Source organism: Alligator sinensis, unplaced genomic scaffold (assembly GCF_000455745.1).
Source record: "Alligator sinensis unplaced genomic scaffold, ASM45574v1 scaffold1336_1, whole genome shotgun sequence".
Taxonomy (NCBI): domain Eukaryota; kingdom Metazoa; phylum Chordata; order Crocodylia; family Alligatoridae; genus Alligator; species Alligator sinensis.
Window position 1 is genome coordinate 229338 of NW_005843037.1, and position 23400 is coordinate 252737.

A 23400-nucleotide genomic window follows, 5' to 3' on the forward strand; every position below is an offset into this window, starting at 1 on the left:
CACTTCTTGTCTCCCGCTCTGGTCCGTTGTCTTGTTCTACATTTGTTTCTTGGTTTTTTTGTTTCTGTTCTTACCATCTTTTTGAGGCCTAGGCCTGGCTGATGCTACAGCATTCTGCTTGCAAAACTTTGGGCACATTGGTTTCTGGCATCAGGAAATCTTTCTATCAGGAGAACCGTACTCTCTCTCTAGAGTGAAAGACAGCTTCAGCTGCCATCTGGGAGTGGACAGTTGTGTAGATACTCTTATGCCTTCTGCTAGGTAGTACTATTTCTTCAGCAGTCTACTCCAGGATGTACTTTTGTGCTCTGGTGGCACAGTTGCAACTGTAGAACTACCAGAAGCACATTGGGGTGTAGATGGGTGTGGGCAGTAGTGGCTGCTGTCTGCTGCCAGAACTTCTGTCAACAGACCCATACGAGTGTAGACAAGACCTGAACTTCCATTGCTGCTTTTTTTCACACTTCCTTACCAGTAGTTTCCTGCTCAACTTTACCTTGTTGTCTTTAGGGCTGAGAGCGATCTGAAAATGTGCCTGAGCTCAAAAGTATCTTAGTACTGCTGTCATCTTTCTCACTCAGCCATAGAGGACACTTGTTCTGTGGCTGAACAGCTGAGAAGGGGTTGCTCTGAAACCAGTATGTCATCAACATTAACATTAGCAGTTGTTGCAGGCCTCCTGTCTTCTGGCTATTTTTTGGATGTCTTCTACAATATTTGAAAATGATAGTTATTTTGAATCCTTTTGCAATTGTTGAGTTTGAAATTAGATTTAGGGGGTGAAAGTGGTGCAGCTGGCAGCTTTAAAGTCCAGTTGTTGTATTTTGTAGTTTGAACTGCGGAGGCACTACTTGCCTTCTAATTTATCACTTCTTTCAATAACTTCTGTATTTTGAAGTCTCTTCATTCCCCAGCTAACTTGCTAATTCTTTGAAGAGAGATACTGGACATAAAATCTACTTCAAAGTACATAACTTGTTTGTACTAACAGATATCCTCCTTGTTAAGCAGATTTTTCCAAGATTTTGTTTAGACTTCTTTTGTTACATTTTGCTAGTTACACCAGCTGAAGGTTGGATTGTTTTGAGTTCATTATTGAACTCCTTTAGTCTTCAACTTGAGTCTTTTGAAATCATTATTTTATGTGAAACAGGAAAATATTGAAAGAGGGATCTTTGAAGTTGATGCTATGAAATGCCAAAAATGTTGTTTTAGTTTTTATTTTTTTAAATCACCAGAGAAATATGATCTTAACGTTTCCCAAGTGTTCACACCTCTCAGACTTTTTGTAGACTGAAGAAGACATATCAGCATATACTCTGGTCACATTTTTAAAGCTAACTTACGTAACTGTATAGGCTAGAAATTCTTAAGTGAAAGCTTTGGTGCTTGAGCATGCTTCCTTGGCACAAGGCAAAGTCTATCATATATTCTGCTCCTGTTAAGAATATGGGACCCTGATTGTAATTCAACTGTCTAATGAAATCAGGGTGTTTTTATGAGGAACCTCTTTGGGCCAATAAGTCAAAAAACTGAGTGGTTTGTCTTGATTTGAGACTCATGTTGAGCCTTTGCATCTTAACAAGAGTATGGGCATTAGTTTTGGAAGTGGAGTTTTTCTTGGTGGGTGGTCTATTTTTGGCATTTTATCACTTATCAGAGATTGGTCTAACTTCAGCTTTTGTGCAAATTTCTCATTCTGCATGTCTGGGATACAGGATCTGCCATTAAAGATTCCATAACCTGGAAAGATTCATATGGTTGGTTCCATTCTATCCCTGTGCTGCTTTGCTTGAAAGAGTAATGCTTCTTTCTGTCCTAAAAAACACTGCTTCAGTTTTTAAGTGAAAACTTAAATTCAGGACAAAATAGACAAAACAATCAACTCGATAGATACTTGTTAAGCCATCAAGCTTATGGCTCTTATCCCAGACTTGCTTTTCTGTGTTTCTGAGAACATTAAATTGGAATATAAGAAATGGCAGCAGTAGTCGTAGATGTAATGTGTCTGATATGTAGTTCTATAAGTAATATCATAACAACTATTGGGAATGAGATAAAAGTACTCTAAGGAAAGATGGTCTATGAACTTTAAGTAAAAATATAAGAGTGCTTCTGTATGGGGGGAGTGATATCAGTTGTGCATACTGAAATTCGTAACAGGAATTCAAGGTTAGGATTCTTAAACACTTATAGTATGGATGGGTTTTGTCCTATTTTGTCACGATATCGTCTCCTCCCCACCCTCCTACTGTTGAATAAATAACTTTTCCAGTGGTAACTTGCACAATCATTTCCATGGAAAGGTAGTATGAAGAAAATATTTGATATATGTTGAAATTGTTTGTTGGAACTTTCTGGCTGGAAACAAGTCCTATCTATTTCTTAAGTCTGTCAAGTGTTTCAGGAGACAATTTTGGAACTGGTGGTTCAGAAATTGGAAGGGCTCAGAGTTGGTTTTAATGTACCAGTTGGTAACAGGAAAGTAATACAGTACTGGTCTTGCACTGTATTTAAATCTTGCAAAGGATTTTGAAATACTTTACAGCGGTATCATGCATTATAGGCACCCAGGAGATTGTTGTTTCTGGCTAAAATGTCTTTAAAGTATAGTTCCTGTCCAAGAAATTACATATAAGCAGTACTTTTTCAAGCAAGAGACCCACTGGCAATTCATAGCTTAAAGTGTACAAATGTTGTCCCTGCACAACTTTCCCTGCAAAATTGTTTGCCATGTGTTGATTAAATCTATGCTAACCCACTGAAAATAATGAGGTAGTAGTACATGTATTGCACAGCAGAATTTGTCCTGTATAATCCTTATTCTTGATAGCAAATGGTGCAAAAGAGAGAATTTAGCTTGGCGCACACAAGCCAGGTTGAGTTTGCCAAACCAGTGTTAGGGAAATTATAATTGTTGTGATCTGCTCACTTGATCTGAAAATGATTGAAACTGGAAACACGTAAACATTGTATGTTAACTTAAATTTCTACTAATTTTACCTCTAAATTACTGGCTGATTGTTTAAGTGTCTTAACTGTGTTGAATTTTAGTCCCAGTTCTATTTATAGAAAAAAATAATAGAAAAGCAGGGAGGATTTTTTTTTAATCTGTTTTTCACTCGAAAGCCTTTTAAAAAAAGATGTAGGCTTTTTTTCTTTTGTAAAGCCAGCTGGTGACCCTGACTTAAGCCTGGTTCAAATAAGGTTACCACCTCAAAGTCTTGTGGCTGGGAGATTTTCTTTCTCTCTTTAGATTTGTTTTGTTTGGAAAGTAGCAGAGATAGAAACAAGATTCTTTGGCCTCCACTTCCTTTGACTGAAATACTTTACACCATAGTGATATTATGATCCATGGGATAGACTTTTTGTTATCATTTGAATTAAGGGAATTGATATAGGAATATGAATATTTAAAACAAATAATCTGGTATTGAACTTCTGATGGTTCATATTCAGTTTTTAAAAAAATACTAGGTGCATTCAATTAATTAATACACTACTTATTACGTATTTTTGCTGTGGGGTAAAGCTTAAGGAGTCATTTGTCCAAAGAACTTGTCTAGGTGGGTTTTTCGGCTTTGCTTTTTAACTTTATCTGTTGACTCTAAATTCCACACTACATGCACTTATTTCCATTTGGAACATAAGAGAATTCACTTCTGCTTTCATAATTAGGTGTTTGGGGGTACAAAAAAGCATTATCAATGCTAGTTTTGAGGCCTAGCCTCATAACCTAGTTGGCCCTATTAATCTGGTGTAGTACGCACATACACGTGTTTGAGTTGCGGGGGTATATGGGAGTGTTCGGGAGCGGGGGGGACTTGGAGTGTTTTGAGGGTGGATTTGGTAGTTGCTATACTGCAGCGTTCACTGAAACATGAGTAAAAACACTTGCCTGATTCAGCTGTCGGCTTCCTCCACCTGAAATAATTATGTATTTTTTAAGATAAGCCTTCTAAAGCAGAAAACAGACCTCGTGCACATTTGAACCAAATAAAGTACAGTGAACTGAAGACACCCTGCCATCATTTGCTCTACTGTGGAGTCTTAACATTCCAGGCAGAGGTCTCAGCTGTCCCAGTTTAGGTTACTGTGTTAGGATTGGTTGCAGCAATGTACTCCCTCCTCTCTCTGTTAGATTTCACTGGGGCAAGGCTTGAGGCACAGATTAAATCCAGAAGCTGTCACCAGGCTTCCCTAGTGCAGCTGGCACCATGGATGTGCTTTAGAGCAGCTTTTGCTAGCTCTGAGGCCCTTCACTCTGCCTCTGCTCTCATTATGTTTCCTCTGAAAAGGTTTTGAGTACAACAATTCAGGAAGAATCCCCTGTCCTAATTTATACTGCTTTATTCCCAAGATTTTTACCTCTTGATTGTTGGAAAAGAACCTTTTAAAATTGACCATTCAAAAGGCTAAAAGTTTCTTTGAAAGAAAAATCAAATAATTTTAATGTGTCAAGCAAAATTTTAGTGCTTCATGGAGAAGCAATTGATAAGGAAACTGGCATATTCAGAGGAAACATAGTAAGATCTGAGTTGTCTGTCATGCCTGTGGGCAGAATTGAAAGTCCACCCTCTGCCTTTTTCCCCAGGGACAGCAACCATGAGTGTCGTGTGTGCAGGGTGACAGTGGTGGGCTTATCAGCTTATGCCAAGCACATCTCCAGCCAGCTACACAAAGACAATGTCTACACCTATGACAGGAAAGAAGAAGAAGGGAAAGAAGAAGATGAAGGAGAATACTTTGACAAGGAACTAATTCAATTAATCAAGCAAAGGAAAGAACAGAACCGGTGAGTTTCCTTCTTAGATGTTGTGTGGTAGAATTACTTTAACTACTGCTCTGCTTATGGAGAAATTTAACTGAGGGGCAAGTGTTTATGGAGTGCAGTGTGTGTGCAATCAATATGCTCATCATAAGAGTATTTAAGAGAACAATTCATAAGATATAACTGCAGTGTACAAATGTAAATATTCCTTCCAACATGCTCTGATAATTAGAGTTAGCCATTGTCTTTGGAAGATTAAGCCTAGGCTCCTGCCTTCCTTGCATATGGTGTGAACAGCCTGGCCGCTTCCCCCACTGCATGTGTTGCTTGTGCATCCCAGCCCCCTTCTGCTGCATCAGTGAAGCTGGAAGAGGTGGGAATGGGGCAGTGCCCAAAGAACCCAGTTGCCATGGCAGAAGCAATGGTGGGAGTGGGGGCAGTGGTAGACATGCCAGGAGCCAGCATGCTGTATGTTAATTGTTCGGGAAGTTTGTTTCCCACAGGCCACCAGTTAGATTCCTGAGTTATTAATCCTAAAATTAAGCAGAATTTTTTTGGATGACTGTCTTAATGTCATTGTGAAATGCATTGAATCTTGAATTATGTTTTTTGTTTGCTTGACATTAGTTAAAGATAACTTTAGCTGCTCACATGGAAAAGTAATACTGCATAAAGCCTAAGATTTCTGCTTCCACATTTGGCCTGCAGTTGAGTACACATTGTTAACATGTTAGAATTGGTACAGAGATATATAATTTAAAATAATGCAGGGGTGTCAACCTCCTCCCTTTGTCCCTCCCACCCATATCGGTTTTTTACTTGGAGATAGTATCAGAGAGGCAACATTCCTATGGTTTCCTGCTCTAAAACTCCTTTTTTTTTTTTTTTTTTTTTTTTACTCTGGAAGCATATGATTATTTCAGATCTATTCTGTAGTAGGTTGAGGTCAATTATAGGGCTCTTAGAAAAATCTGAATTATTTGAAGATTTAATAAAGAGAGAATATGAAGTTCAGTCTGTTGACAACCAAGTATTATGTAAGCAGATGCTGAGGTATGAACATTCTCTGGTCTGTCTTTCCAGTAACTTATAAAATCCATTTTCTCTAAAGTCAAGAAAGTCTCTATAGTCTTCTGTCAAAGATTCTTACATTCAGACTCTTCTTACAGGATAAGTAGCTTTAGTATTGAACTTTCTGATCCTACTCAACTGCCCGTATTTAACCCTTAATGCGTATGTGATAGAATAGATTCACCAAATATTGTAGGGTTGGAAGGGATCTTAAGGGTTGTCTGCTTTAACCTACACACAAGCAGGAGTGCTACTTTTAAATCATCCCAGTCCAATGCTTATTCAGCCTTCTCTTGAAAACTATCCAATGAAGGAAATTCTGCAACTTCCCTGGACAATGTATTCCATTGCCTTATTATTCTAGTAAGGAAGGGGTTGTTTTTTTTTTGTTTTGTTTTTTTTTGTTAAGATCTGATCTAAATCTACTTTGCTGCCATATGTAGGCATTGCTTTGTACCCTGTCCTCTGTAGGAACGGGGAACTATTGTTCTCTTTCCTTTATATGGCAGCCTTTCAAATATTTGAAAAACTGCTGCATGTCCCATTATTGGCCTTTACACCAAGCTAAACACGTCTGTTTCTTTCAACCTTTCCTCATATGGCTTGCTATCCACCCCCTTCTTTCATTTGTTGTCCATGTCTGGGCCATCTTTTACTTTTCCACATCCTGCTTAAAGTATGAAGCCCAAAACTTCACACACTACTCCAAATGAGGCCTGACCAGTGCTGACTAGATTTGCGCTATCACCACCATGTTTTACACCTGTTAGTTTTGTTGATGCAACCCAAACTTTCATTTGCTGGTTTTTCCCCTGCAACTGCTTCACACCATAACCCAAATGCCTTAGCAAAGCTTCTATCCATCCAGTTATCTCCCATTTTGTAGTTATGCTTTTGATTATTCTACTCTATGTACAACACCTTACATTTGTCTGCATTGAATTTCATACTTTCGTCCCTCACCCAGCTTCCGAATCTGTCAAGATTCTTCTGAATTCTTCTCCTATTCTTCAAAGTGTTTGCAATCCTGCCTAGTTTTGTATCCTCTGCAAACTTGATCAGGAGGCTCCCTATTTTGGCATCCAAATCATTAGTAAGCTTATTAAGTAGCGCTACAGCAAAGACAGACCCCTGTGTAGCTCTACTCAGAGCCTCTGCCCATTCTGTTTATTATAATAGTCAATTTATAGTTACCTTTTGTATATGACTTTTGAGCCAATTATGTGTCCATTTTGTAGTAATTTTATCCAGAGCACATTCCCCCAATTTACCTATGAGAATATACTGTTCACTGCAGAAAGGAGGTCAGATTGACTTGACATGATTTGTTCTTAACAAATCCATGGTGGCTGCTTGCGATTGCCTTTCTTCCTCCAGATGTTTACGAATTAAATTAATTTGTAAATTGTTCCAGTAATTTCCCAGGTTTTGAAGTAAGATGGACCAATCTGTAATTCTCCAGGTCTTCCTTTTTCCTTTTGTTTAGTTTTTCTTTCAGTAACATAGCCACAAAACTGTATCAAAAACATATATATGGGAGCCATATAATAAAAATACATTTTGGGGTACAATTTGTGATAATCTATACACTGTATTTACCTGAATCCAAGGCTACTTTGAATTCAAGATGATCCCCCAATAATTAGGTTCTACATATGGAAAATTTATAAATGTTATAATTTTCCATGTAGAGAATATAATTACTGAAGGATCATATTAAATTTGTTCTCCCTACTGCTGTAGCGGGGAAAGCAGTGGCATAGGGGTGTGCCTGGGGAGGGGAGGGCAGTAAGCCCTCCCTGTACCTGCCTCTGCCACCCTGTGGTGCCTTGGCCCCTGTTCCTCTGTAGCCTCTGTTTCTCCCCTGGCTGCCTCCTGCAGCTTCTGCCAGTTCCTGCATCCTCTGTGCCCCCCACCTCTGCTTACTGTCACATACAGTTCTGGTTCCATTCCTCCTGGGGACATGGAAGCTCTGGCCCCTGCCCAGCCTCAGAGCAGCAGCTGACTCCGGCTGCGGTCCAGGAGTGGAGTTGGAATCGAAGCCACAGCAGCTGCCTGTCCTCCCCCCACTCTGCCTTGTACTTGAATCAAAGATGACAGGCTTTTTCTTTCTGCCCCTCCCAATTTGAATGGGGAATTAAACCTTTTCTTGGATTCAAGTAAACATGGTGAATGTTTTAGGGACTTCCTCAAAATCACTGTGTGATAATGCCCTGGCCCCAGATGTGGCCTGGGTGCATCCTTGAGATGCACTCTCAGGGTGCTGCCATACTTTGCCCCAAATCAGTCTCCACTGTCTGCTGCTTGACCACTGAGAATCAGCTGAAATGCACCAGAATCCAACTCCTTGGCCTGTGGTGTTTCAGCCCTACTGCTCTCACTCAGGATTTTGCCAGCAAGACAGATCATATCCTTGTCTGGTCATGTGCTCGGAAAAAATGGATCCCCTTTCCCATGGGAACAGCAAGCCCTGTATTGGTCAGATATCCTGGGTTCACAAGTATCATTGGCAATAAGTGGGTTAAAAGGGATAACAAAGAACAAATATAAGAAATAAATAAGACCTAGCATAAGAAATCAGTAACCATATGTTGAAATACAGACAAAAACAAGAGTAAACAAACCAAAGAAAATAGAACAATAATTGTTCTTACCCTGTACCTTAAATCCAAGGACATGGTCTCTACCCAGCTCACCAGCTGGGGGCCCCCAGCATTTGCCTGTCTGGGAAAAACTGATGACCAAGCAAAGCCCTTGCGGCAGACTTAAATACAGTTGTTTATCTGGCCATTAACTTACGTCACTGCTTCATTTCTAGGGAGACTCGCACTATGCCAGTAACTTATTGGTGCCCCTGTGTCATGTCCCATCCCCCCCAATCTCCTGAAGGTACATGTTTACCAGATCATAAATCTCTTCTTACCCAATTAAGTCCAGGAGCACATATGCATCTTTTCAGATATGGTGATTTACTAATCCAATATCTGTCCCTCTTGTCATTTCCCCTCAGTGGGAAAAGTTCTTACTGTATTTTGGTGTTTCTTCTTTAAAGTATAAATTCATCCTTGTCTGTCAGGGATTATTTAAAAGCAAATAACTGTTGTCAAATAAATGCTAATTCTACTATTGTCTTTTCTAAGTGTGAACAGCTGAGGGCTGCTGGAATTAATCACTACCTTTCTAAAACAAAATTGGCTGTAATATAAAGATATATCAAAATTGCATCAAATACTTTAACACATACAGATATGAGGACAATAGAACTGAATACAGCTTAACACTAGCTTCCGAACATTCTGTACTGAAATCTCTCCTTTAGGTTTTAGTGTATGTAGCTTTGGAAACTTTTTTTTTACTGCAGGGTTCATTGAGAGAGAGGCTTTGAATAAAATACCCTTAGCTAAGGATAAAATCAAAGTGTGTCCTTTCACTCTCAGTTGGCAAATGAGTAAAATAGATTTTCTGTTTAGATTGTATTGAAAAACATCTGAGCTTCACATAGGGGTTTGTTGCATATATACTGTTTGAGTTAAAAATAAATATTTTTATTGCAAAATAATTATGCCATTTACCTTATTTTCCTTTAACTCTTACTAGAGACTACATTGACTGCTAAATTATCATTCATAAGCTTTTAATTTATAATAGGAGTATAGGGTAACAGATCATCTAGGACCACTGACCTTAAGCAAGGTATTACAAATACATTACTTTCTATATCAGCCCATGAAGTGTTTTGTAAGGGATGGTACAACATTGCTATGATTCTAAGAAACTGGCAGCCCTCCTTTTAGTCTGTCTATCCATGGGACCATTCCTGTGGGGCTTCTCAGGGGTCTGGACATTTTGGCAGCGATGGATTGGGGGCAATTAGCACTGTTACTGCCCCCCCCCTCCCAATTTCCAAACCCTGGGGGCCAGATAACATGGTTGGGGTGATGGGCCTGATTGGGTGCACATGAGTCTGGGCTGGGCCAGGCCAGTGGGCCTGATGCAGCACACAGGTTGACCCCACACCACTCATTTGGCCCACAAGGCCAAACGGTTGGGCACCACTGGTAAGCTTTAAATGTTGATCTACTCATTTTCTTCTTGCACCTTTTTTCCCTCTACCTTCTGCCCTTCTCCAGAATTAGGCTTCTTCTCCAAGTTCTCTTACCTTTTGAGTTGAATGGCTGTAAAGTTTTGTTCACCAGCTCCCATAGAACCTAGTTTAGTTTTCCTTACGTTAACCACACAATACCCAAAAATGCTTTTCCTGTTTTTCATCAACCGGTTTTCATCTCGCCACTTCTCATTTGGTTTGCTGCCAAGAGGTTTGATCCCATCTTAATAGCAAGCCTCTTATCCATGATATCTGCCTGTTACCAAAGAATCCACCACCTGTTTCTGCTTGTCCATGTAGATACTACTGATACTGCCAGGACAAGCAGTAATGAGTAGTGGTCTGAGGGACAGATGACCCCCAGCAGTTGCTTACCAATATCTTGAATACAGGCTCCAAGAAGCACAACTCATAGGGTCCAAGATCTGTCTGACAAATTGGTGCCTCCATCCTCCTCAGGACAGTCCATAATCACCAGCCTTCTTCTTGGTGGTGTGATCCTGGAACCTCCCTCCCCAAGGCAATTAATTTCTTGCCTTTTGTTCTACAGAGTCTGTGTCTTATTTTTGCCATCGGTTTCTCCTCTGCTGCCTATTCTCCAGCTGTTCCAATGCAGAGTATCTGAAAGTGGTTGCTTGCCTCAATTTGCATTGTGGATTCTGGGGGCTCTTTCGTATGGCAGTAACACGCTGCTGCTTCTCTTCCTTGTTCTTTTACATGTCCTGCACCAGCTTCTCATGCTTCTGATTGAGGAAGTCCTTAATATTTTCCTCCAGTACTGTACAGCAGGGATATTTGTACTTCCAGCTCTTAAACCTTTTCCTCCAAGATGGACAACAGCTTGTAGTTGGTGCAGATGAAGTCATGTTGTCCCTCAGGGAAGAATGTAAACATGGTGTGTCTAATGAAAATGACAATTGCCAATTTATTATCTATTTTGTCCCCTTACTCCTTGGCATATGGGCAATGGGAAGGGAAAAAAGAAAAAACACAACCTCCTATTTGCTTCTGGAGTCCTGCAGTCCCTTTGGTTTCTCTTTATATTTGCAAGAGGCTGCCTTTTATTAAGCTTCTAGGCCTGAGCCTGCCTGGCTCACACCTGGCCCTCAGTCAGCTCCACAAGTCCCACTCTGCACACAATTGCAAATGCATAGTTAGACAGGGCTACAAAACAGACTAGACAAGTACACTGTCACCGCAAAAAACAGCCCAAAACCTAATCTTGCTACTGATCTGTTCCTTCACTCTGCAGTTCTTAGGCAAACTTCCTTTGTTTACTGTATTTGTAACTTCCTGCCAAGCTTGAATATTATGCAAAGAGCAATAGATACATGCTTGAGAAAACATCTTTCTGTAACAATTACTACATATCATGGGCAGTTTGCTATATGGCCCAAACTAGAAAAATAGTTTCTTATGTTTGAAACAAAGTTTGCATTCATCTTTAATACCTAAATATCTTTTTTAAAGTTCTAGAAATCAATATGTTGCATTCTTTCTCCAACAGTTAGTCTTGATTAATAGCTTTAATCTAGTTTTCCTTCTGTTCTTTATCAGTTCATCAGCATTAGTAATACATAGCACCTAATGGATAGATACTCTTTCAGGTCAATACTTCATTAATTCAGATTTTTCTTCTCTAACAAGGTTTTCTCAAATGCCTCCTAAAGAGTTATTGAGGCATGTGGGAGGGAAAGGGAGGATATACAACACGGAGTAACTTCTGCTTTGCTCATAACTTCTACAGTCCAATCACTAGCAAACTGAAATGAAGTGTTTTCTCCTTTACTCTTAGAGTTCCCTGTGTAACAAAGATAAACATCTAAGCAATCTAAGTTTCTCTTTTTAAACTTTAGTAAAAAGATTCTGTGTGATATATAATGACTTGACTTAACTATAAATGCAAGTAAATCTTTTCTTTACTCTTCTGGTAACCAATGTAAAGCATTTTTTGTGAAATTCTACTTGTCCAGAGCAAATCTATTGTTTTTCATAAAGGAAACAAATATCAGGATGGGGAATATTTGATCACAATAGCCAAGGTATAATAGTGTATTTTGCATTCAAGCTGGTAAATGTTCGTGATGGCTTTTAAAACTAAAAAATATCAACTTTGTTTTTATGGGAATGGAAAGCTAATTTGTTACTTAGTAATCTGGAAGCTGAGTTTTGAATGAAAGTAGATTGTTCAGCTTTCTCCACTGTGCTTGCTTCACAAGCTTGGTGAGAGTCAGTAGGGAGGAAAAATGAACCTACTAACTGAACTGATCATTCTATTTGCTATATATAAAATAGGGAGGGGTAGGACTCTTTTATTTTAGTAGAAGAGAATTAGTGCTGGATTGTGGTAGTTTGCAAAAGTTTAAGCTAGTATTTTTTTTCCTTTAGGTGTATATGTGTGCTTCGGAATTTAAGGCTTTTTTTTTTTTTTTTTTAATGTAGCTCCTATGTTAATAAAGAAACTGTTCAGATTTTGCTGATCTGCAGTTATTCAGTTTCTCTTGGGAAAACTTGCGCTTTTCCAGGAGAAACCACAACTAAACAAGTGTTGAGGATTTTTCTTCCAGAGCAAAAATGACCACTCCAGGAGGAAAATAACCTGGATTAAATCACTCCCAGGAGAGTTTTTATCCTGATAAAGCAAATGTCCTGAGAAAGCAAAGTTTACCCTTCTTGAGAGAAGCCTTAGTACAGTCCTCCAGCACCCCAAGGGGCTTCTTCCTTCTCCTTGACAAGAGACAGTGTGTTGCTTGGGTTGCATTTCTACTACTCCAACTGAGCAGGGAGCAGAAACTTCCCCTTCACAATCCCACATTGTGCTGCAGGGAGATACAAGCTGACCCTGAACAGCAGTGTGAGTTGGCCAGTCAGGGCTGCACTGTGCACTGCTATCATCTGTTGCCAGGCAGACTAAGGGAGCCTACAGAGCATGCTGATTTGTGTGCACAGGGACCCTCTTGCTGCCAGCATCAGCACTGCAAGCTCTGTGTTCTTCAAGGGCTCAGAATTTGAATGTCTGTCCAGGCATTTCTGGGTAAGTTTTTTGTTTTTGTTTGTTTTTAAACCAGTGGAACAAACTCAAGATGCAGGTCACTTGAATATGCCATATGCAACCCTTGAAAGCTAAGTAATGCAGATGTGAAATGGTAGTCCTGACGTGTGAACTGGTTCCACTCACCTCAATGCTGTTTGACCAGGGCTGTACTGCCCTTGCTTCCCACCACCCTCCTGCACTGGGGTCCCACTTGCTGAGCTGTGGAGGCAGCCCAGTGCCAGTCTGGCCAGGTGTAAGTGCTGTAGGTACACAAACCGGGGGAGGGAGGGACGGACACATGCCCTCCTGTACCCCCTTCAACACATTGCCTATAGCATCACCTATGATCAGGCATCCCCCCTGCCCCATACACACTTCTCCTGCCCCAAACACTGGGGGGGCTGGGTTTGGGGGGCAACAAGTCAGGAGTGTGGGACTCTAGCAGGGCTGGAGGGGGTAGGGGGCTGTAGGTTGGGAGTTAGGGACACTGGGGGTGTTGGGGGCTGTGAGTCGGGAGTGAGGGGGACCAGCATATCGGGGCTGCTTAGTGCCACAAGCAGTGGGGTGGGGGGTCAGCCTTAGCTGGACCTACGCCTTGGTGAGTGAAGGGGGCAGGGGGAGCTCTGATTTTCCATGATAAATAACCCAAAATTAAACGCCAACATTTTTATAGGTATTTAGAATTTATTTTATTATAATGATTGAGGCATTGGTAGGCTTCCAAATTGCTTTAAAATGATAAATATATTAATAAAGCACTGCTCAACTGATACCTCACATATATAGTGGAGTTTCATTTTAGTCATGGAAAAACATGGATTTTGGGGGTTTTAATCAGTATTTGGTGCGGTGTTTAAATCGGAGAATTTTGGATTTTTAAACAGAAAACCAGGATCTTTTATCACTTACCCAGAACATCTTAAACCTGTTAAGAAAAATGAATAATTTTCATCTCCATCTCTTTATTGATTAATACCAAATCGCACACTTTTTTTCTTATTTGCAGAAAGTTACTTCAGCTCCTCTGTGTGGTCTTTTTTTGGTGGGGAGGAGGAGGGGGTTGTTTTGTTTTGGCAGACCTGGCTCCTGCTGCATGTTGAATGTGCTTGTTGTTACTACTTAGGTACTTGAGTGATATTCCCTGAAAATATATGACTAAGTCCTTGTCCAGTACCTGGCAAGTTGAGTGTAGTCAGGACCAGAGCCTACTCTTGCTAAGTCTTGAAGATCACCCCTTGAGCCCTCTGGCTTCCTAACTTAGATTTACTACATCCTAAATCATCCTATAGGCTACATTTAAAATATTGTGTATCATTTGCCTATTTCCTTGCATGCTTTACCTTATTTTTGTTTAATAATGTGTTTGTTTATATTATTAACATTGATATGTACCCAGTACATAAATGCTTGTTGTTGGAGTAGAACTTAATACCCCACAGAGGTGGAAGTGGGCCAGCAAGGTTATGTGGATTACATGATGGCACATCTGTCCAATTAAAAAACAAGCAAAGCTTTATTGACACCCCCGCCCACTGTGCTTCAACAGTCTTGAATGGGTTTAACAAGACTCCTCAGTCAGCTGGCTGTGCTGGGGTGAGGGTCCTGGGTCCCTGTGTCTCTGCACTAATTTGGTATTTCTTGCATTCAGAGAGATGGATGACTGATATTTTTCACTGTCTTTCTATATTTCCTGGTGTGATGTCACTGTAGGTTAGGTGGTTGCTACCTTACTTTATCTTTCTAGGAAGTTTTATCTTTCTAAGCAATACTTACAATTTTTTTATGCCAACTTTAGATGTTACAAACCTGTTTTGCTCCTTATTTCCAAAGTTGGTTTCTTCTTTTGCCTTTAATTGGACTTTTTGCTTTGATTTGTTGGTCTGCTAGTCAGGGTTATTCCCATTCACCCAAGAGGATTCTGGGAGTCTTGCTACTTATGTCAAGTAGTTAAACCAGCCTGTATTTTCCTCTCTACACCTGTGTCCCTTCTCAAAAGGAGTTGCCAGTGTTTTCATTCTGTGTAGGACTTACAAAAAAAAAAGATTAAAATAAATTTTGCGGTTTGTAGGTAGGCATCAGTGACTGAAAGTAAAATAGGTAAGTTGTAAAAGTGATAGAGACATTTTGCTCTAGGGGTCAGATTCATACATAGCCATGTCCAGACTTGATCCTTCAATGTGGCCTAACCTTACTATCTTCCATAGTTGTGGTATTCCTGTTAGGCAGTTGTGATTGTGGTATTGCCTGTTAGGCTGCTATTTAACTTTTATTATATAGAAATTTAATTTTCACCAACTCCAGATTTTGAATTATTTTATTAGCTTGTGGGTGATTCTGCAAAGATCACTAATGAACGCTAAAACAAACCTTTATTTCCTTATGCCCTATAGGCAAATTGAAACTTGCTGTGCAAACCAAGATATAGAACCTGACAGGAGACCACAACGAAGGAGTAACGAAAGAGCTACTTACAAAGACAGAGAAGATTATGATCAGTCATCGTGGCACCATCATGGCCCATCACAGAACAACTGGAAATGGAAAGTTGATGACTTTATTAATCCTAGACAAAGCAAATTCCCTCAGTCTGTTAGGAATCTTAATACAAACAGGCACCCTAATAGTCCAAGAGGGCGCTCTGGATGGCACCAAAATAGTTCCGGAGGCCCTTCTAATTGGCATCATGGCCTTGGGAATTCTGGAAGTGTTTGGCATGCAGGAGGAAATGCATCGAACTGGCATGGTGCACCGGGAAGAAATTCCAACTGGCATTCTGAAGAAGCAAGTGGTTTTTCAACTTGGCATTCTAACAACTGTGGAGGAAACTGGAAATCTAATTCTCATAGTGGAAATAGCTGGAATTTTGGTGGCTCAGGGGATAAATATGCATTAGGAAGAAACAGGGCTGCAAATACTAGTTCCAAGCAAGAAGATGTAAGCACTACCTGGAAAACCCCAAATAAATATACCCCAAAAAAGTACACATGGCTTTCGCAGAAAAATGACAGCACTGGCAATGTGTTGCCCTGTGGTGGTTCAGCAGATAATATGAGTAATTCACTGGATTTTACTAGTGATGCACTCTCTGAAGGAAGTTTACTGGATTTTGCAATGTCTGAGCAACCTGAGAGCAAAATTTCCAAGATCAGTGGCAAAAGTGGTAGCCCTTCCAGAGATAAAATGCATCGTTGGTCTCCGTATCCATCACAGAAAATTGTAGATCAGCAGCCAGGGCCTGAAGACAGTGTTTCTAAAACCTTAAAGAAAACAGATACAGTATGCACGCCTCTATTTGAGCCACCCATGAAAATGAAGGATTGTGAAAATAATGTAGCTATGCTGAAAAAATGGACAGAATCTTCTTGTTATAAAGCTACCTCTGATCATCTTAATACTCACAAAATGCTGACAGACTCTACCAGTGAAGGAAGACCTGATCAGGATGATGGCAAAAGTAACAGGATGCCATCACTGAAATCCCCTCTCCTGAATCTTCCAGGCCTTAAGTCCTTTTTACAAAATCAAGACCCAAAGACACAAAATCTCTTGAAGAATGTCAGAATTCTCTTATCACGCACTGGAGAATGTGAGAATCATTTGAATGCACTAAACTTGGAAACTAACTGCTCCTCCTCTTACATGTCCAAGCTGCATAGTATGTGTACTCATAGCTTAAAAAGCAACAGAGATGTGCTCGATGGTGATCAGAATGAGCCTATTAATAATCAGAGTGAAAAACAGCAAAAAGCTAAAGAAGATGTGCGATCCAGTCATTCTTTGCAAAATTCTTTAAGCTCCTACAAAGATACAGTGATCAAACAAAATGATGATCAAAACACAGAAGGTGTTTCAAAAACTGATAAATCTACCTTAGATGAAGTGAGTGATGAGGAACCAGCAGAGAGTGAAAAGTCTGAATTAGGAATTGAAAAATTCGAGGTTTGTTTACCAGGTAACCCTGTGGAGTGTGAACATGCTAGTGCTAGAAAGAAAAATGACACAGGAGCATTAGGTAAATCTCCCAATTCCAATATTGTCACTGATAATCAGAAAGGTTCTGAATTTCAAATGGAAAGTGCAGTGTCTCCATCAGGCCATAAACACCACTTGGATTTGGATTTGAAAGCCTCTCATGGGGGTGAAGGTGATGAGAATCCTATTAAGTCAAGTGAGCATTTTGAAATGGAAAGCTTTGAAAACCATTCAGATCATGAATTTCAAAAAGGAGGCAACCAATCTTCAGGCCCCCTGCTTCCTGACTTAAGCAAACTTGGCCTCCCTGCTTCACTTCAAAGAGACCTGACCAGACACATTACTTTGAAGAGCAAAAGTGGGGGACATCTTCCTGAGCCCAATCTCAACAGTGCACGTCGCATTCGAAATGTCAGTGGTCATAGAAAGAGTGAAACTGAGAAGGAGTCTGGACTTAAACCAACCTTGAGGCAGATTCTTAGTGCGTCCCGAAGACATGTAAACTGGGAGCAAGTCATTCACCAGGTAACCAAGAAGAAACAAGAGCTTGGCAAGGGTTTACCAAGGTTTGTAGCCTTTCTTCACCTTTTCAAATATATATATTCTCATACCAAGTCTTAAATGACTTGATAGAGTCCAATTACTAAATTCCAAAGATTAAAGTTAGAAAACGGCAGAAATGAATTCTGCCATACCATATTTTCTTGGACAGACACAGAATATATACACATTTTTATTAACACACATTAGTAAACTGATTTTGGTAACAGTGAATGGCTTTAGTCTATTAATGAAGACTTTTACTCTTGCTACTTCAAACAAGAATTCTACAAGTTTGTGACAGTATTGCTGAATATTGGATGTCTAACATTTGTAACTTTTGATTGCTTTAAAGTTCTTTTAACTTGGGTAGTATATAGCGATAATTTGAACTGTACTTTTATTATAATTGTTTAGTTAACTTGTAGGTTTTTGGCATGCATTCAAATTATGAGGACCATTTTGTTTTCACAGGCAAGTTTAATGCTTCCTTTTGCTTTAACAGTCAACTTCTATTTTGTGTGGGCAGTTTTTACAGGGTTTCTAGACAAACTAATTCTAAAATATATACCGAAGGTTTTTCTTAACCTTATATGGACACTAGTATTAAATGTCCCTTGAGACTGCAACATTTTACAGTCTCTCCAACCTTGGTGGAAGTAATCATGTAATGACTGTCTGTTTGAAAGCCATATGAGGCAGGGGTCGACAACGTCTGGCATGTGTGCCAGAGTGTGGTACACAAAGACACTTTGCTTGACATGTGTGCCTTAGGGCAGACATTGGAAAGGGGCTGGGGCTGCACAGCCACAACAAGGATCAGGCTATTCAAAGCTCCCCTACCATCTGCCCTCAAGCATATATGCACCCACTGCCAGCAACAAGTCAGGCTGGGCTCTGGGTAGGCCCCTGCCACCCTCTACAGAGCCCAGGCTGCTCACAGCAGGGAAGCTTCAAGCCACTGCACCAAGGTCTGTGGAGCCCCGGTCTGGCTTGTTACTGGTGGTGGGTGCACGTGTACCTCCAGGTGGAGGGTGGGGCAGGGGCCACAACTGTGCTGCCACAATAAGGATTGGGCCCTTAGCAGCTTTCCTGATGTCTGCCTCTGGCCTAACAACATTTTACAAGTCAGTGTTGGGGTGTTTTTGGTCCTTTAGGCAAAAATGTTGCAGGTCCCTGATATAAGGTTTACTTTTGCGTTTATAAAATTCTATTTGGTTTATATCTAACCTATATAAAAGGTTAGATATCTCTAGCACATGCATCAGGTTAGTGCAGCCGAAGGACTTCTGTATAGTTCTTGCCTGACCTGTCAAGACTTCAGGTACTAGGATCAGAGATGCCAAACTGACTCTTGCTTAACTCCATAGCTAATGAAAATTCTGTTTTGTGCAACTACTGTTAAGAGCTGTCATCTAACAATCTGTGCAAATGGAAGTGCATTTAAAACAAATGCTTGCTCCCCCCTCCCCCCCCCCCCCCCCCTCTTTTTCATTTACTATGTCCTGCTATTTATTTGTGTTGGCTTTTCAGGTTTGGCATAGAGATGGTTCCCCTTGTTCAAAATGAACAGGAAGGTCTAGATTTAGATGAAGAACCTGACATATCCACTCTAGAAGGATTTCATTGGGAAGGGATTTCTATAACGGCAACCGGATCAGCTAGGAAACGCAGCTTCTCTGAGAGCAGTGTGATTGTAGACAGAAATGTGTCTGCTTATGGCTTTTTTTCTTGCCCAACCCCCGCAACAGAAATGTGTCTGCTTATGGCTTCTTCGCTGACAAAGCCACAGCAAAAGAATGTGAGCAAAGGCAGATCAATTCACATCACATAATGTCTGGGTTTAAAGAAACTGCTGACACTGTAGCTGACCATAGACAGGAGGCATGCTATCTTCCGTTGTCACCCTTCTTGTCTGAAAGAAGTGAAACCATTTCCAATGGAAGGAGAGAGAGCCTACAGAATCTATCTGGTCTTTCAAGTCCCACAACAGTTACTGCAAAACAAGACCCAAAGAACCCAGAAAATACAACATCACCTCTTGAAAATCAAAATATATTAGAGATCACAGGAGAAGGAAATGTTTTGGCTTCAAGTGGATCTTCAGCGCTTGCAGTGTCTAACTCTGTAGATGCAGCTACAGACAGTAGCTGTACATCTGGTACTGAGCAGAATGACAGCCAGGGAATTGGAAAGAAAAGAAGAGCAACTGGCGTAAGTGTAGTTCATTGCATCTTTGTCATGTTACCAGTAGTTTTACCTGGGGTTATGGTTTCTTTGAAAGGACCTCTAAAAGGAGGAACTTGTTAAAGTGCAGTTATCTTGCAAGGATCCCTAGGTAAATCCCAGATTTTGAAAAGAGGGGGAGGGGCAGAGTGCAGAAGCAGTAACCATCGCTTCAGGAGTGGCTGCATCTCCTGCCTTCAGCCTCCCCTAAACCTGTGGACAGGCCACGTCATTGGAACAATAGCCAAGGATTTTTTTTTTTTTTTAAGTCCCTGAATCTGGTAAGAATCAATGTGTCATTCCTGCCCTGCCCACCTCCCAGCATCCCTTCTTTTCCCCTCCATGTTCATTGGCACCTCCTGTCCTCTCCCTTTCCTCTTCTCTCCCTCTCTACTTACATTTCTGGGTACAGGAAGGGGAGGCTTAGTCACAGCTGCTGTCCTAGTCATACCTGCACCACTCCGGCTAGGTTTGCAGGAATTAACTGCACAAGGAGCCAGGCTCAGCCAGGGATAGCACCGGTGGTGGCAGCAGGTGGGTTCCCCCTGCCTACTTTATTTCCTGGTTCTATCAGGGAACACCCAGGGGGACCAGGCAGGGAGAGGGACCCCCTGCCCCTGCCTCTGGAAGCAGAAAGGGGAGATCTGCCCACTGCTGCTGTTGCTTTCCCCAGCTGAGCCAGGCTGTCTCTGCAACTGTTCCTCACAGCCCTAGCTAGAGCAGGACAGGAAGAATGGCTTGGGGGCTTCCCACAGCCTAGGTCAGCTGGGGACAGCAGCATTGGACAGGTCTCCCCTTTCTGCATCCAGTGGCTTAAATAGAGAGGGTGAGAGGGAAAGGGAGGTTTGCTGAGCATAGAGGGAAAAGAAGGGGGTTCTGAAAGCAGGGGCAGGAATCTTACCTGCTTCAAGGACTTAAAGGCCTCAGGGGACCCAGGTATCTGGGCTCCAGGGAGCTAGCTGGAACATCAAGCTATACTGTGGAAAAGGGGAAGGTACAACCACGTCACCACACAGCCTCTGGATTTACCTTTTGTAAGGGTAGAAAAGCATCAGAAAGGGAAATTTCACCCCAGCTTATCTAAAATTTTTCTCTACTTTCACACATTTGAGTATTCTAAGACCTGATCACATTTTTACATCCATTTTTTCCCATTTGGCCTTCATTATTATAACTAGTTTTATTTTCCCATTCATGGTCCTACCACAGGAAATGGGCCAACGCATTCTACGTCATAATTTTCTGCTGCCAAGTGTTTGGTACACTTGGACACCTGACAATGTGAAGTGTGGCTTGCTGTATAATATCTCATACTGTGGGGTAGAAATGGGAAACTCATTGTCTGCTCTTTTTAATATACCTTGTCCTACCACAGTATAAGTGAATGATATTAACAGAATGCATATATTCTCAAGACTTGAACTGAAAAGACTTGGTATATATTTAGCTTTTTGACATGGCTCTTGTGACAGATATAGAATGAAAACTAAATTACCAACATGCTGTTCTAACGTTAGCTAATGAAGAATTTTATTTTTAATTTTTAGGAGGGATCCTCTCCTGAAATTCCAAGTCTAGAAAGAAAGAATAAGAGGAGGAAAATTAAAGGCAAAAGAGGTGAGTAATTTTGAGTGGGCTGAATGCTAGCAATATCTTAAAAAGAAAAATCTTTGGTAAAATACTTTGTCCCCTTTGGAATCTTGTTTTAATACTTTTAATTACATTTTCTGTGTGTGGAGGGGAAGGATGGTATTAAGGCATGTGCTGGAATTGGGATATCAGAGCTCTATACCTGGCAGGTTGTTTGTTACTTTGATCACGTACCTTACCAGTTACCTGTTCTTACCAACATGAGTGTCTCAAAGGAGAGCTGGTTTGCATAATGTGATTGTTAGTATGACCTAATAGATAATTTCACTCCCTCTCCTCCCCAGGTCAAGTTGGTAATGGATAATTCTAACTGTAGAACATTTGTACTCAGCTCCTCCTCTTGATGTGCACTCAGGTCTCTTCTGCTCTGTCTTGCTGGTTCTTTGGGTTTTTCTGGAAGTCAGCTTGTCTCCTAGGCTCTAGCAAAATTATGAGATGGAGAAGGCACACATATGCTCCTCTCATGGCTTTTTTCCCTTGGTAGTGGGCCTATTTTGCAAATCCCATTCCTCGTACTTTGCCTTGTGGGTGGAACCATTATAGCCAGGACTAATCAAGGTTGGGAGTTTTTCTGTATCAGGCTGCTACGGTCAATCTCAGAACACCCTTTTTGATTTCTGGGAATCAGTGGAATAACTTCCAAACTCTTCCCTCCTTCCCTGCCCTGGCCCCCCAACCAAGCTCAGATGGGAGTTTGCAAGGTTTTATTCCTAGAAATAGAAGAAACCCTCCCTTCAGAAAAGGTGGCAATCTTTACTCGCAAAGAAGAATTTATTCATCCAAAGGTCATATTTTAGATAAAAATAGCCTTTGTTTTCTTCCTGTTTTCTATCACAAAGTTAATTTCATAAAAGCTTCAGAGAAGCTCAGGAGAACTGTGCTTCCTTTCTCTTTCAAAGGACTCTTTGTAAGGTATGTGAAGTCTTCTTTCTGTTTGCTCTTGGATAGGGAATCTCCTAAAGCAAGCAGGTTAGGATGAGACGGTCTACTATATCAGTGTCCTTTGCTATTCTTTCTGTAAAGGCCCAGTTTTCTAAAAATTATTCCCTTCTTCCACCTGGAAATAGACCTATTTGTTATGTCCTCTGCCTTTATTTTTCTTAGAGGCCTTTTTTGTGAGACCCCAATAGCAAAATAGAAGAAACCATTAAATGATAATTCAAGATCATGATCATTTGGATTGCTGTGGCAGTCTGTTTAAAACGAGTAGCTGCTGTTTGTCATCAGTGATCTCCCTTAAGACTTTTTTTAAAAACATCCAAAACAAAAGTCGTCTGTACCCTGACTTAGTGAAAGACTTATTTATTGGGCAGAAATATATTTCTGATCTATCTCTTTGATGCATCTTTTAAGAGTTTAAGACTTGATCTTTATAAGTGTTTATCAGTGAGAGAACTTCCTCTCGCATCTGTTTCCCAAACCATACCAATATGAGCCTTCAGCTTTTTCTTGCATAGAAAAGAATGGGAAAACTTTTTATGATTACCTCATCCCTCAATGAAATCCAAAGGTTAGAAGTACCTATTAATCTTCACCAATTCAGCATCTTGCATTTGTGTGCAACCCTGCTAGGAGACCTTTAATCTTGGTTGGGTATTTTACTGCACCATGTTCAGTTGGTTTGTTTTTTTTACCTCCAGCTTTTTATTTTCCTTCTGCCTTGCCTCCTCCCCTGCTGGAAAAGAAGTAGCATGCCCAGTTCCTTTTTCCTTCATAAATGAAGGGCACCTCTAACTTGTAGCTTGACAGGTATCCCTAACACTTTCCTTGCTGTATATGGGGAGCTTGTCATTTATTCCTGTTTTATTGAGACAACACATACCTTTGGGAATCAAATAATCACAGTAGGCATATCATGGAAGTTTGAGACCATCAGTTAGGTTCTCTAGTCTTTGGATCTTTATCTTAATATTCAGTCTCTTTCTGTATTTAGAACAGGTGTTTGCAAAATGCAGCACAGTTAATATATGGAGTCTTAGTTCCTATTGTAGGAACTAAGACTTTATTTATTAGCTTGTATCCTAAAGGATC

The 23400-nt window shown here is 40.6% G+C and overlaps 1 protein-coding gene across 3 annotated transcripts in view; it reads left to right on the top strand.

Moving 5' to 3' along the window:
- The window catches only part of ZNF106 (zinc finger protein 106), a 90400-nt gene that overhangs the window by 17332 nt on the left and 49668 nt on the right, over positions 1-23400 (top strand). For all 3 annotated transcript variants that reach the window (XR_003092056.1, XR_003092055.1, XM_025193329.1), the window contains exons 4-8: positions 4595-4795; positions 15372-17519; positions 19027-19199; positions 19247-19707; positions 21267-21336. Coding sequence is in view for 1 of the 3 variants with exons in the window: in XM_025193329.1 (XP_025049114.1) it covers positions 4595-4795; positions 15372-17519; positions 19027-19199; positions 19247-19707; positions 21267-21336 (3053 nt within the window). In the remaining 2 variants the exon portion in view is untranslated. The remainder of the gene's footprint in view (positions 1-4594; positions 4796-15371; positions 17520-19026; positions 19200-19246; positions 19708-21266; positions 21337-23400) is intronic.